The sequence below is a fragment of the Mandrillus leucophaeus genome, unplaced genomic scaffold (assembly GCF_000951045.1).
Source record: "Mandrillus leucophaeus isolate KB7577 unplaced genomic scaffold, Mleu.le_1.0 Scaffold128, whole genome shotgun sequence".
Lineage (NCBI taxonomy): Eukaryota > Metazoa > Chordata > Mammalia > Primates > Cercopithecidae > Mandrillus > Mandrillus leucophaeus.
In genome coordinates this window covers 6892791-6907681 of record NW_012101209.1, presented here as the reverse complement: position 1 = coordinate 6907681, position 14891 = coordinate 6892791, and the positions used below count along the sequence as shown (strand labels likewise).

The window sequence follows — 14891 nt, the reverse complement described above, 5'->3', positions numbered from 1 at the left end:
TGTGCAGGGGGGCGGCGGGGACCCCCGAGCGGCTCGGAGTGGCCCCTTGGACGCCAAGGAAGAGGAGAAGGCACCTGTGGAACCGACGGCTCAGGTGCCGGACGCTGGCGGATGTGCGAGCGAGGTAGGTGCAGAGCGGGACGCGAGCAAAGTGTGGCGTCTACGCCGCCCGAAGCCCCCGAGGCTTGTGTCGAATCTGGGCAGGGGCCACTCTCGCTGTGTCCTGACACCCTTAGTCCCTGGGCTTTGCAGGTTCGCAAAGCTACTAGTGCTGTTGCTGTGGCTTTTAGGTGTTTAAGGAAGAAGTGGATGAAATCATCCGTTTGGTTGTAGAGAACATCTTTCCTTGTGTTTGATGGCTGGCAAGAGTAGTTCGGGGATGGGGAGGGGAGAAGCAATGCCCGCTGTCTTCGCTGAGTACCTCATGTACACTGGGATGTCATTCTCTGGGACCCGTGCCCGACCTGGACGATGTGAAGGAAGCCGTGACCTCTGGGAGGATGCACGTTTTTAAGAACGACTCTCCCGGCCTAACGCAAGGGCCTTCGCCCTGATTTCAACCCAATTGCTGTTCGTTTTTGCTGCTTCCCTGGATTAAGGAGCCATGGTCAGGGTCTATTCAGAGGCCAGCTGGCAGGCGGTCCCCCTGTGACTTAACCATCCCCTGCACCTAGCAATCCTTCTTCCTGGAATTTGTGTAACCTCTTATTACCATAAAGAAAACAGGTACCTTGACAGTCACCTAGTGACTAACAAGTTCCCTTTGGTTTATGGGTCCAAACCCTTCTCTGGCTTAACTTCTTTCTGAAACCAAGTTTACCAAGATCTGTTGGTTGAAGTATCTGGTGCTCCCCATGGAACGTTTGAGTTCAGTGTAACGACACTTTAGCACCAATTTCCACAAAACCACTTTACTCAAAGTTCCTTCCACGGGACTTTTAAAATTCTGTCTTGGCTCAAACTTTAGTGTTTGCAACTGGTATCGATCGACCAGTGGTGATCAACAAGTGTTCTTCGGGTGTTGTTTTTGTGGGGCGCATTCTTATGCAAAATGGGATTTGGGGCTAAACTGGTTTGTTTGCTGCTCTTCAGAATTGCCGTTTGTGTAGGCAGTTGCCAGACAAGCTTCTCCACCCTCCTGGAGGGGTCATTGTGTGGAAGTGCTCGGTGATTCACTGTTATGCTGATCTGAGCCCTTCCTCTTCCTGGGGACCGGAACCAACGGGGTGGGGGCCTGTGAGAGTCTTGGAGGGATCCTTCTGTGTTCAGGATATACTGTGGGAGGTTCTTCCCCGCTCACTTATCCAATCTGGACCCTATGGGGTCTGTCTAACCTAAATACTCTGCCCTCTAATAAGCGAGTACATGCTGCACTGCCACCATTCCTGGTTCTGTAACACAGAATTGAAACCTAGTGCTGGATGCTGTAGCAGATGGCACTCTGCCACCCACACCCGAATGCCAGCCCGCGTGCAAAGTGTACAGGGACTTGGAGGGAGGAGAGAGAGGAAGCTGTTCAATCCTCAGAAACTTCCCTCCTACATGACCTGGGAGACAAGGTGGCCTTCCCTTGGCTGTTTTTTGTTTGTTTGGTTTTAAATACAGGGTCTTGCTCTGTCACCCAGGCTGGAGTGCAAAGGGGCAACGACGACTCACTGCAGCCTCAACCTCCCCGGCTCCAGCGATACTTCCACTTCAGTCTCCCAAGTAGCTGGGACAACTGGTGTGCACCATCATACTGGCTAATTTTTTGTAGAGAGAGGTCTCACTATGTTGCCTAGGCTGGTCTCGAACTCCTTGGCTCAAGTAACCATCCCATCTCCGCCTCCCAAAGTGCTGGGTTTACAGGCATGAGCCACCGTGGGTGGCCTAGACTGGCAGGCCTGCCTTAGAGGCAGCTTTTGAGTCTGGGCCAGCCAAACCACTGTGGAGGCTCTGAGTCCAGCTTTCCTAGGGGAGAGAGTGAAGTTCCCCGATAACCATTCTCCTGGCAGTGCCTTCCTGGCTGGGCTGGCATGTGTGCACCATGTTCACTTCTGGGATGACCTGGTTACATTCAATCTGGCAAAAATCAGCTGTCTGGCTCCTTACAGTTGTCACGGCCAGTTCACTTTTGTAGCCTTTTACATCAACCTTGTGTGATGCACTGGCCAGGCACCCTTATATACAATTTGTACTTAAGAAAAATAGGTCTGAGTGTGGTGGCTCACACCTGTTATCCCAGCACTTTGGGAGGCTGAGACGGGCAGATCACTTGAGGTCAAGAGTTTGAGACCAGACTGGGCAACATGGTGAAACCCCATCTTTACTAAAAATACAAAAATTAGTTGGGTGTGGTGGCACATGCCTGTAGTCCCAGCTACTTGGGAGGCTGAGGCACGAGAATCGCTTGAATCTGGGAGGCGGAGGTTGCAGTGAGCCGAGATTGTGCCATCCTGGGTGACGGAATGAGAATCTGTCTCAAAAAGAAAAAAATAAAAAGAAGAAGAAAACTAGAAGCCCAGGTTAGGGATTTGGCTAAAGCCACATGTCAGTGCAAAAAGAGGGACTAGAGCCTGAGTCTCCCGACTCCCAGACTGGCACATTAATTAAGTACCTGCACTGTACTCAGGCTCTCTGGACATCTGGGACGTCTCAGTGCATCTGGGATGGGGTGACTCAGCCTCCCACTGCCCACGCTAACCACTCTCCAGTGCTAGACTGTGCCATTCATAATGAAGAGGTTGCAATTTAGAACCATGACTTTGGGGAGAAAATGGGCTGGAAAAACAACACTGGTCTTTGTAGTCAGCTAGACCTGGGTTTGGGAGCATCACCTGCTAGTATGCCCTTCCATACGCTGCTTGAATCACTCCAAGCCTCAGGGTCTCATGTCAAGTGGGAGAGGAATGTGTACTCCAGAGGGAGTTGTGCTGATTAAGTGGGAAAAGCCCATTGGGAAGGGCAGCATGGTGCCTGGATTGTATAGCTGCTGTCTTCTGCCCTCCGTCCTTAACCCACCCTCCTTCACCTGTCCCTGCTCACTGGATTCCTTTTGGCTTTTTTGTCTACATATCTAGTTTGGTTGGTTATTAAAAAAGTGGGGTGTGCTAGACCCAGACTGCCTGGTTTTGAATCCCAGTTCTACTACTTCTGTGACCTTGGACAAGTTGCTTAACCTTTCTGTGCTTCATTCTCTTCTCCTGCACAGTGGGAATCAGAAGGGTGCTAACCTCAGAGGGTTGATGTGAGAATTAAAAAGTTCATTCCACGTAAAGGGCTTAGAACTTGCCTGTCACTTAAGTGCTTAGTAAATGTTAGCTACTGTTAACTTCAAAGAGAGGAAGTGCTTTGTCCCCTAGGAACATAATTTTTAATTTTAAAAAATAGATAATTCCAGTGGCTTACATTTGAGTTGCAGGAGTTTTATAGTATAATTTTCCATAATTTATGTACATATGCAAAAATATTTTGGAGTAGGGGATTTTCCAAGTATCAGAAGGAGTACTGCTTTGGTTTCACTTCTTACTGGGGCTTATCATTATCTGAAAACCGACTCTGGAATTCCCCAGGGCCGACACGCTTCCCTTCATAACCACAGTCGTTCACAACGGATGAAGCATGCATTCTTCCAGGTAACACACGGGTTAAACAAAGAAATGAACAGTTTTTGTAGAATTGAATGTGTAAACGTATGGAACAGCTGCTTACAGCCAGCTTCAGTATTTCAGAGAGTTGTTGCCACTTTGAAACTGAGAGGGCTTGTGGTCATTTTGATGTGGTTTCCTATCCTGGTACAGAGACCTTCTGCTGGGTGAGGGGTCTGGTAAGACCTCTTGATTAACTGCTTGAAGAAACTGTTGGGCTGGGCCGGGCATGGTGGCTCAAGCCTGTAATCCCAACACTTTGGGAGGCTGAGGCGGGAGGATTACGAGGTCAGGACATCGAGACCATCCTGGCTAACACGGTGAAACCCCGTCTCTACTAAAAATACTAAAAATTAGCCGGGCATCGTGGCCGGGCATGGTGGCACGTGCCTGTAGTCCCAGCCTGAGGCAAGAGACTCGCTTGAACCTGGGAGGTGGAGGTTGCAATGAGCCAAGATTGCTCTACTGCACTCCAGCCTGGGTGACAAAGTGAGACTCCATCTCAAAAGGAAAAGAGAGAAAAGAAACTGTTGGGCTGGTTTCTTCAGGGCACAGAAAGAATCTGATCTAGTCAATATTTATTTTTTTTTGAGACAGGGTCACTTTGCCTCGCAGGCTGGAGTATAGTAGTACCATCACAGCTCACTGCTGTCTCAACCTCCTGGGCTCAAACGCTTCTCCCACCTCAGCCTCCCAAGTAGCTCGGACTACCGACACGCACCACTGCTTCTGGCTAATTTTTTTTTTTTGATAGAAATAAGGTCTCTCAATGTTGCTCAGGCTGGTCTCAAACTCCTGGGCCCAAGTACAGGCATGAGCCACTGCACCTGGTCTCAATATTTAATTCTAAGAGTAAAGGAAAGAGAAAGAAGGTCCTTGATTGTTAAAGTAAAAATTGTTTTTCATTTCAGAATAAAAAACAGTCTCTAACGCCTGGGCAATTGGAAAAGAAATTTCAGACATTTGCCCGTTTTAAAATCACAGCTATGTTACGGAAATAGTCTTAAAATTACATACAGTGCGTTTATGACAAGCGTTCACAGTGGGATTTGCATTTTTTTACTAAAGGAAGTTTAAAGGTGCACTATTGTCTTTGTATGGGGAAGGATGTCATTTAAGTCACTGTATGAGTTTGCTAGGGCTGCCATAACAAATACCACAGACTGGGTGGCTTAAACAGAAACTTGTTCTCTAACAGTTCTGGAGGCAAGAAGTCCAAGATCAAGGTGTCAGCAGAGTTGGCCCTCCTGTGGGCTGTGAGGGAGAAAGTGTTCCACAGCTCTCTCCTGCATTTTGGTGGTTTGCTGGCAATCTTTGGCATTCCTTGGTTTCTTCTCCATCACCTGAGCTCTGCCTTTATCTTCACATGGCGTTCTCCCTATGGGCATGTCTGTATCCAGATTTCCCTTTTTTGTTGTTGGGTTTTTTTTGTTTTGTTTTGTTTTTTATTTTTGAGACGGAATCTTGCTCTGTCTCCCAGGCTGGACTTCAATGGTGCAATCTCGGCTCACTGCAACCTCTGCCTCCCCGGATCAAGCGATTCTCCTGCCTCAGCCTCCTGAGTAGCTGGCATTACAGGCGCCTGCCACCACGCCCAGCTAATTTTTTAATTTTTGTAGAGACGAGGGTTTTGCCATTTTGCCCAGGCTGGCCAAATTTCCCTTTTTATAAGGACATCAGTCAGTCATTGGATACGGGTCTACCCTCCTTCCTATCTTAACTTATCTAGTTACATCTGCAATGGACCCAGTTTCCAAATAAGATCATGTTCTAAGTATGGGGTTAGGAGTTCAACATGAATTTTCGGGACACAGTTCAATCTATAACAATCACCATCTTCCTTCCATCAACTCTCAGGGTGTTCAGCCTGCTTATGATTAAAAGCTAAGTGAGCTGTTTCTGAAAGCAGCTGGTCTATATGGAAGATCATTTGCACAGGACTTGGTATGTGCTCCTGAGAAAATCTGGGGTTTTGCTGGCTTGATGTGCAACCCTGGGGAAGCTTGGCTCAAACCATCTTTTTCCAGTCAATATTTCCCCTCCATTAGTAGGTTGTGGAGAAATCATCTTTGCCAAGTCTCTTGTGTCATTCTCCTTCTTTCTATGACCCCTACTTCTCAACCCAGACAGTGGGAAATTAGCATGCAGGGCCCAAGCCCTGACTTGATGCAGGCTGGTCTAGGGGTCTTGTGTGCTGGCCCTGGAGTCAGACCAGCTGGGGAATATCCCAGTGCCACACTGGTTGTGTGATCTGGGGCACACTTCTTAACGGTTCTGAGCCTTGGTTCCCTTATCTGTAAAATGGAATAGTAAGAGCATCTTAGGAAGTGGTGGTGAGGATTGAATGAAAGAGTGCAAGTTGAGCAGGGTTGATACACTGTTAATAATTTAGGTGGGGCTCCTACCGCTTCCTCCCCAATTTACTCCTGTCCATTACATTGTCAGGTGCAGGTTTCCAAAGCACACCTTGGTTCATCTCTCTGCTTTGTGTGGGATGCCTCCTCTAGCTCGCCATTGCCTACTTATTCAGTATTTTGTCATTCACGGCTGCCCTTGTGGCTTATGTGACCCAGTCCCCAGCTGCTCTTGCTGGGCCTCTCCATGTAGCCTTCTTTCCAGGAGAAAACTTTCTCCATCCCTTTCCCCAAACAACGCCATGATCTCCTGCCCTTTACTCTCTTACCTTTGCCCAGAATGCCTTCCTTTCATTCCTCTCGTTTATGGTTAAATTCTCAAACTGAGCTCAACCATCACCTCATCCATAAAACATTTCCTGTTCTTCCCTTTGAGCCCTATTGCACTCTGTAACGTTTCTTCTACAGGACTTGGTGTCCTCTCCTTTGAACTGCAGTGGCTGGAATGTGGAGACTGGGTCTTGGCTTTCACCTGAAACAGCACCCAGGGACAGGGTTAGGAGCAGAAGTCAGTTCAGCCAGTGTCTGTCTGTTCAGCACTTATCATTCATGACATTGGCTTTGCAGAACTTCAAAGACACCACGGCTGTGAAGGTGTCTTGGGTTCTTCAAGGCCCGAGTCTCAACTAGAAAGTAGGTCAGATCTGAAATCCTGATGGGCCATCTGACTATTTAATGCCAACTGTCTGAGTGGATGGGGCAGTGGAAAGCAGACTTTCAGGCTGGCATTATAATTAATCAAGTGGTGAAACTTGGGATTGCCTCGAGTTATATAGCACGTTAGTGACCTTGCTAGGAATAGAACAGGTCACTGTTCTTAAGCACTGAGTAAACCACACCTCCTGCTCACTATAAACCTTCAAAGGTAAAAACAAAAGTCTCTCCCATTCATGGCAGCCTTGTGATCCAAAGAGTTTATTCTCAAAATCTTGTCACTTTTTTTTTTCCTTTTCTTTTTCTTTTTTTTTTTTTCTGAGAGATAGGGTCTTGCTCACCCAGGCTGGAGTGCAGTGGTGCAGTCATATCTTACTGCAGCCTCAACCTCCTGGGCACAGCCATCCTCCTGCCTTAGCCTCCTAAGTGGCTGCGACCACAAGCATGCACTACTGCACCTGGTTAATTTTTTAAAAATTTGTTTGCAGAGACAAGGTCTCGCCATGCTACTTAGGCTGGTCTCAAACTCCTGGGCTCAAGCTATCCTCCTGCCTCTTCTCCTAAAGTTCTGGGATTACAGGTGTGAGCCACCGCACCTGGCTGGATCTATGTTGATATTCAAATACAGTTCTGGGCAGCTGAAGCCTGCCTAGGCTGAGGTACATCCCTGAGTTGTTTTTGGTGGAATTGCAGGTGGTGGTTGGCAGAATGTGGGCAAGTCACAGAGGCAAGACGTGATATTTTGAAATTGGGGAGAACTGGGTTCCTGTCTTTATCTGTCAGAGTTCTCCAGAAAAACAGAACAAGTAGAATGTGAATAAATAAATACACACATACACACAGATTTATTTCAAGGAATTGGATGATATAATTGGGAAGGCTGGCAAATTCAAACTCTCTAGGGCACCCAGAAACTCTGGAAGCTCTGCAGGAGCTGTGATGCTGCAGGCTTCGGGGAGAATTTCTTCTTTCTCAAGGAAACCCCAGTTTTGCTCTTAAAGCTCTTCAATTAATTGGAGACCCACCCAGATTATTGAAGATAATCTCCTTTACTTAAAGTCAGCTGGTTGATTGTAGATGCTAACCACATGTACAGAATACCTTCAGAGCAACACATAGCTTAGCACTTAATAGAATGACTAGGAACAATAGCCTAGCTCCTTGACGTTTAAAACTGACCATGACGCCATCCAGCTCCACCTCTTCCTGAGAAATCATGGTTTCCAAATTGGTGGAAAAGATGGAGAAAATTAACATCTTTCTTGAAGAGTTCTTATGAGGATTAAATGACACTGTATGTTTAAGGGCTGGTACAGTTCCTGGCATAGTAATAGATGGTCAACAGATGATTCGCTTTTATTGCTTCTGAGCTCCAGGTCAAACCTCCAGGACACCCCTCGTCTTCTAGAGGAAATTACCAAAGACTGGAATCCACTTCAGCATGAAAGGAACCCTTCCCTCCCCAAGGGGGAGGTCATACTGGAAATGGTTGAATGAATTGAGGCAGTTCCATGCTGAGAAGATCAGACTGAGGAAGGATCATGATCACCAACTTCAAATATTTGAAGAGCTGTTATGTGAAGGAGGCCTTGGACTTGTTGAGGAGGCAGAACTCTAAATGCCAACTGAAGTTCTGCTAAAGCTCAACCACAGGAAGAACTTAATTTCCTAGCTTTTCTCTCTCTTTTTTTTGGCCTTGCCTTTCTTTAGAGTTTCTCCAAGGGTCTAAGGGCAATTCAGTGACTAAATTGAGAGCCTCCTGGGGCACTAGTTAAAATGCAGATTGCCAGGCCCACCCATCTACCACCAGGCTGAATGAATACCTCTGGAGTTTTCCAGACCCCCAGGTGGTTCTTTTGCCATCCCAAGCTTAAAGTCCTCTGCCTTGGTGCTCCTCCCCCAGGGCTCCTCAGTGTCCAGCAATACCGGAATGGAAGGAGTGTCTGGCTGAAAGCCCTTCTAGGAATTTAAGGTCCAGAGCAGTTAAAAAACTGGGCCAAAGTGACTTACCAGGCACTTAAAAGTCAAGCCCAATTTCCCTAGCTCCTTTTATTATTTCCTGATATATTCTAAAGAACATCTGTCTGGGTGGGGGTGGAGGTAGGTTGGGGAATGGGGATCTAGCATGCAAAAACAATGAATGCAGAACTAGCTTGTACATAAGTGCAGTTTAAAATTCATGCTTAACGCCAGGCGCAGTCGCTCATGCCTGTAATCCCAGCACTTTGGGAGGCCAAGACAGGAAGATCACTTGAGGTCAGGAGCTTGAGACCAGCCTGGTCAACATGGCGAAACCCTGTCTCTACTAAAAATACAAAAATTAGCTGGGCATGGTGGCACACATGTGTAATCCCAGCTACTTGGGAGGCTGAGGCATGAGAATCGCTTGAACCCGGGAGGTGGAGGTTGCAGTGAGCCGAGATCACGCTACTGCACTCCAGCCTGGGCGATACAGCTGGACTGCATCTCAAAAAAAAAAAAAAAAAATTCGTTCTTCAGTTCTAGAACAGGCAAAGCTGAGCTAAAAATATCAGGAGGGGAGAACTTTCTGAAATGTTCTGTATCGTGGTTGGGGTGTCAGTTACATGGGTGCCTCCATTTGTCAAAGTGCTGCATTTCTGCGTGTATAAATCCTACCTAAAAACTATTAAAGAAGAATTCAGTGGGGAGGGGTGAAGGTATTGATGATAAAAGAGTGCTGATCATTGTTGAAACTGGGTAATAGTTACATGGAAAGTGCACTGTATGATTCTGTATTCTGTTTACATGTTTGAAATTTTCCATAATAAGGAAAAATACAAAAATATGTATTTTGAGGACCAGTTGGTCTATTCTGCCTACTGGGATAATTTAACCCAAAATAAATGAATCATAAGTGATGCTCTTTACTGCCGCCCCCATGGAACATGGGCCTCTGTGTCTTAGCTTCAGCTACCTAGAGTATGTCTGCCAAGTTTTTCAGCTGTTTCCCTGCGTTCTCCAGGGGACTTTAGAAGTAAGTTTAGACTATTTGACTTTTTTTTTTTTTTCTTTTGCGACAAGGTCTAACTCCGTTGCCCAGGCTGGAGTGCAGTGGCATAATCAGGACTCACTGCAGCCTTGACCTCCCAGGCTCAGTTGATCCTCCCACCTCAGCCTCCTGAGTAGCTGGGACTTCAGGTGCGCACCACCACACCTGGCTAATTTCTTGTATACTTTATAGTGATGGGTTTCACCATGTTGTCCCGGGTGGTCTCAAACTCCTGGGCTCAAGTGATCCACCTGCCTTGGCCTCCCAAAGTGCTGGGATTACAGGTCCATATCACATCTTATTATGGAAAATATCAAGCATTTATTACTAGTGGAGAAAATGGAGATGGATAATGCCCCCCTTCCCATCACGTAGCTTCAACAGTTACCAATTCATGGCCAGTCATGTTTCATCTTTAACTCTCGCCCTCTCTGTCTGCCCCTCTATTCTTTTGAAACAAATCCCAGACATTTCTTAGCAAGGAAAAGAGAAAAGACAAGCATTGTTCCTTTCTTACTTTTCCACTACCTCCATTAACTCAAAACTTTCTGTAAATATTTCAATATATATCCCCAAATCATAAGAACTCTTCTAAACATAACCACAATGCCATTAGCACACCTAAAATAAATTTACAAGGATTTTTTTTTTTTTTTTTTTTTTTGAAACGGAGTTTTGCTCTTGTTGCCCAGGCTGGAGTGCAGTGGCACAATCTCAGCTCACTGCAACCTCTGCCTCCTGGGTTCAAGCAATTCTCCTGCCTCAGCTTCCCAAGTAGCTAGGATTACAAGCGTGCGCTACCAAGCCCGGCTAATTTTTGTATTTTTAGTAGAGACGGGGTTTCACCATATTGACCAGGCTGGTCTTGAACTCCTGACCTCAGGTGATCTGCCTGCCTCGGCCTCCCAAAGTGCTGGGATTACAGGAGTGAGCAACCACACTCGGCCAGGATTCTTTAATAATCATCACATATCTAGTCACTGTTCAAGTTTCCTGTTATCTCATGAATAATTTTTCATAGTTGGTTTGAATCACAATCCGATGAGATCCATACCTTGCATTGCATCCAGCTGCTTTTGCATGATAAAGTAATATTCAAGCAGACAGGTGCTTCACTGAATTTGTATGCAGTCAGCTCCTGCCAGCACTGCTGTTGTAATCTGTGTGATGCAGTGTGAAGCGAGCGGGTGGGGCGGGGGGCGGGGGAGCAGAATTCACCCTGGATGGCTCAAAGGAAGACACTTAAATGAATGACTTCTTACAGCCATGTGGTCAGGGACAGACAGGGATGTTGGAGTGCCCAGAGGCTCCCAGTGAGAAGTGATGGAAGGAGTTGCTGGAGCCCAGGATGAGGGGCTGTCATCGTGGATCATGAAGGAAATGCTCTGACCTCCCTCCCCCTTGGCTACACCTGTGTTCTGCTCTAGCCTTCCCCTGGTGAACCCAGCTGGAAGCCAGCCAGCACAGGAGCCCTAGAGTTGCTCAGGGACACACATGGACCTGGAGGGGCAAACAAGAACCAGTACTGTGGCCAAGAACTGGCTGTGAAATAAAAACGCCTGCTGCCAAATCCTGGTTCTGTCATTTACTGGCCGTGTGACTTAAGGCAAGCTACTTAACCTCTCTGTGCCTCAGTTTCCTCTGTAATAGTCCTCTGTAATAACAATACCTACCTTACAGGGATGCCGAGCAGCTTAAATGAGATAATGTACATAGGGCCTGGCCTACAGCCAGTGCTCAATCAACACAAGCTGTAATTATTACAAACTGCTATTAAAAACCACCCAGGCCAAACAGGACACAGTCTCTCTTTATCTGGCTCCATGTTTCTCTCTAGCCCTGATGACTCCAGCTTGCCTCCAGCCTAGAGACAGGCCTCAGAGTGCTTTGGCCTTACCACTTTCCCTCTGATGTCATCCTTCTCATAGGCACCACGCTGTTCTTTGTCTTTGAAGGTTCTCTCAACCCTAGAGGTCAAAGCAGGTCTCCATCCCTCCTCCTCCAGATGAATAAATGAAAGGCCTAGCTAAGGCAGCTGAGGCTGTTCACAAAGGGTATTTTCAGGGGCAGACCCTCTACCACATGACTCAGATCCCAGTACAGCATAAGCAGCACACTTGCCAGTTGACAGGGGTTTCAGAGACACTGCAAGGAGAAGAGAAAAGCCTAGCTTTTCTTCCCCTTTCCATTACATTACTGATTCAGAAAACCTTTGCGCAAGACTCTTCTGCTCTGCTCCTTACACAGGTGGCAAAGGTGAATGGCTGGAGAGCAGGTATCATGTTTACAGCCAGTAGGAAAGAAAAGACCCATATAATTTGTGATTTTAGATAGAACAGGATAAGTGCCATAAGAGAAAACCTAGAAGACATGGGATTTTAGAGACAGGAGAACCCAGTTTTGGTTAAAGGGCCCAAACTGAGAATGTTCTGGATCCTTGCAGAGCACGGATGGTTCAGTTACCAGCACAGAGGGATGTGGTGGGGCGGGCCTTTCCAGCAGGTGCCAATTCTGTACAAGTCAGTAGGTGTTTAGTTGTGACTAAGGGCCCCAGCTCACAAGTTTACGATAGCTTCCTGTGTGGCAGGTGTGAAAATGTACTTTTTTTTTTTTTAATTGTCCCAGCCCCACAAGAGTAAAAGTCACCTGTTCACAAATAAAAAGTAACCTAATGATGGGTTTAACTTGCCTATTCTTTAAATAAAGAGCATGAACTGTAAACCTCAAGTATACACAATAGAACTAGTAAAACATACTCTATCTCAGTTCCTTGTCACTGAGTTGAGAAGAAAAACAGAAAAAGAAAGCAGAGATAATAGTTACTGGCTACCAGGGCTAGCTGGTTTCACTTTCTCTTGAAATCCAGATTGAGTTATTGGCAGTTAATCATTAATTGCAAATCTTCAGAATCAAAAAGCAGTAGAAAGGAGTAATTCATGTTTATATAGCAGCTTAGACATATGAAGGGGCTATTTTTAAAATGAATATCTGATTTTTTAATTTTTAAATTATGTTTAATTTTTTTTATTTCTGAACAGGTGGTATTTGGTTACACGAGTAAGTTCTTTAGTGGTGATTTATGAGATTTTGGTGCACCCGTCACCCAAACCGTATACACTGAACCCAATTTGTAGTCTTTTATCCCTTACCCCTCTTGCCCTTCCCCCCTCCCCTCAAGTCCTTGAAGTCCATTGTGCCATTCTTGTCATTTTTTTTTTTTCTTTTTTTTTTTGGAGACAGAGTCTTACTCTGTCACCCAGACTGGAGTGCAATGGCGTGATCTCGGCTCACTGCAACCTCCACCTCCTGGGTTCAAGTGATTCTCCTTCCTCAGCCTCCCAAGTAGTTGGGATTACAGGCACGTACCACCATGCCTGGCTAATTTTTGTATTTTTAGTAGAGAAAGGGTTTCACCATGTTGCCCAGGCTGGTCTCAAACTCCTGACCTCAGGTGATCCACCTGCCTCAGCCTCCCAAAGCAGTGGGATTACAGGTGTGAGCCACCATGCCTGGCCATTCTTGTCATTCTTATGCCTTTGTATCCTCATAGCTTAGCTCCCATTTATGAGTGAGAACATACGATGTTTGGTTTTCTATTCCTGAGTTACTTCACTTAAAATAATAGTCTCCATTTCCATCCAGGTTGCTGTGAATGCCATTAATTAATTCTTTTTTATGGCTGAGAGATTTTATATATATATAAAATATATATATATGATGGAATACATATATATATGATGGAATATATATTATATATATGATGGAATATATATATTATATATCTATATAAAATCTCTCTATATATCTCTCTCTCACAATTTCTTTATCCACTCATTGATTGATGGGCATTTGTGCTGGTTACGTATTTTTGCAAGTGCGAATTGTGCTGCTATAAACATGCATATGCAAGTATCTTTTTTGTATAATGACTTCATTTCCTCTGGGTAGATACCCAGTAGTGGGATTGCTGGATCAAATGGTAGTTCTACTCTTAGTTCTATGAGGAATCTCTATACTGTTTTCCATAGTGGTTTACATTCTCACCAGCAGTGCACTTCCCACCAGCAGTGTAGAAGTGTTCCTGAAGAGGCTGTTTTCAACTAATTCCTTAAAATATGAATTAGATATTATCTTCTCATTTCGCACATAGGGAAACTGAGGGTCAAAGAGATTTAGCAGCTGGCCCAGTGTTACCCAGCTATTGGGTAGGATAGGTCTTTTTACTCAGCTAGTTTGAACTTGGTCCCTCCTAGCCACTAGGCTGTTTTGGGCTTTGCAGACTGCATATTATATTACACTTGATTCTAGCCAAAAGGCCGAGAAGCAATTGCAAATTATATTACAAATTCCATAGGCCCTTTTTACTTTGTAAATATTACAGTAGCAAATCCTCCACCCCTCCCTGCCTTGAGATTCTCCCTTTCTCTCCCTCAAGGTAGAATAATTGCTAACTGTTACAAGTTGGGTCCTCTGGGAAGCAGACTCTGAGACTACCTTTAGGGTGAAGGAGGTTTATTAGAGGGAACCCTTGGGATCAATAACTGGAGACAGGCAGGATTAGACAGAAGCAGAAGTCGAATTGTGATGCAGGCTGGCAGAACCCAGCACCTGGGCTGACACGGATGCATCAGACTTGTCCCACATTGGGCCTAGATGGCCTTGTCTCTGTACTCTCACCTGACGGGTAATGGGATGTGGGCACACTGGGACGGGTGTGACCTTAGGGGAGGCAGCTCTTGGGTGGTGGAGGCTGGCCGCCCACAGGTATCCGGGAATAGCCACAAGTCCTCCTTTGAAGGGGACCTGGGCTGCACATCTCCACGTGCATCCCACTAGCCCTGGGGGAAATGCTTCCTCTCGTTTATCACTTACGATGCTTGTTGTGTTTATTATATTTGCTTCATAATAGGCTCTCAAGAAAGAAAAGTCGAATGGATACAGGAAGGATCATCTAAGAAGATACTTATTCAATACCTAAGTCTGTGCAGGTTGAAGTATTTTTCTTCCCTCAGTTTGTGGAATTCAGTCTGCTATCCAGATTCTTGAGAGTGGCCGGGTGTAGTGGCTCACACCTGTAATCCCAGCCCTTTGGGAGGCTGAGGTGGGAGGATTGCTTGAGCCCCAGGAGTTCAAGACCAACCTGGGCAACATGGCGAGACCCCGTCTCTACCAAAAAAAAAAAAAAGT

The 14891-nt window shown here is 46.0% G+C and overlaps 1 protein-coding gene across 1 annotated transcript in view; it reads left to right on the top strand.

The window, feature by feature from the left end:
• Position 1: 1 nt before the first annotated feature.
• The window catches only part of NFE2L3 (nuclear factor, erythroid 2-like 3), a gene marked incomplete at its 5' end in the record, with an annotated part of 29041 nt that continues 14151 nt past the window's right edge, over positions 2-14891 (top strand). Inside the window, one exon of the mRNA XM_011972292.1 lies at positions 2-124. Coding sequence (XP_011827682.1) covers positions 2-124 — 123 coding nt within the window. The remainder of the gene's footprint in view (positions 125-14891) is intronic.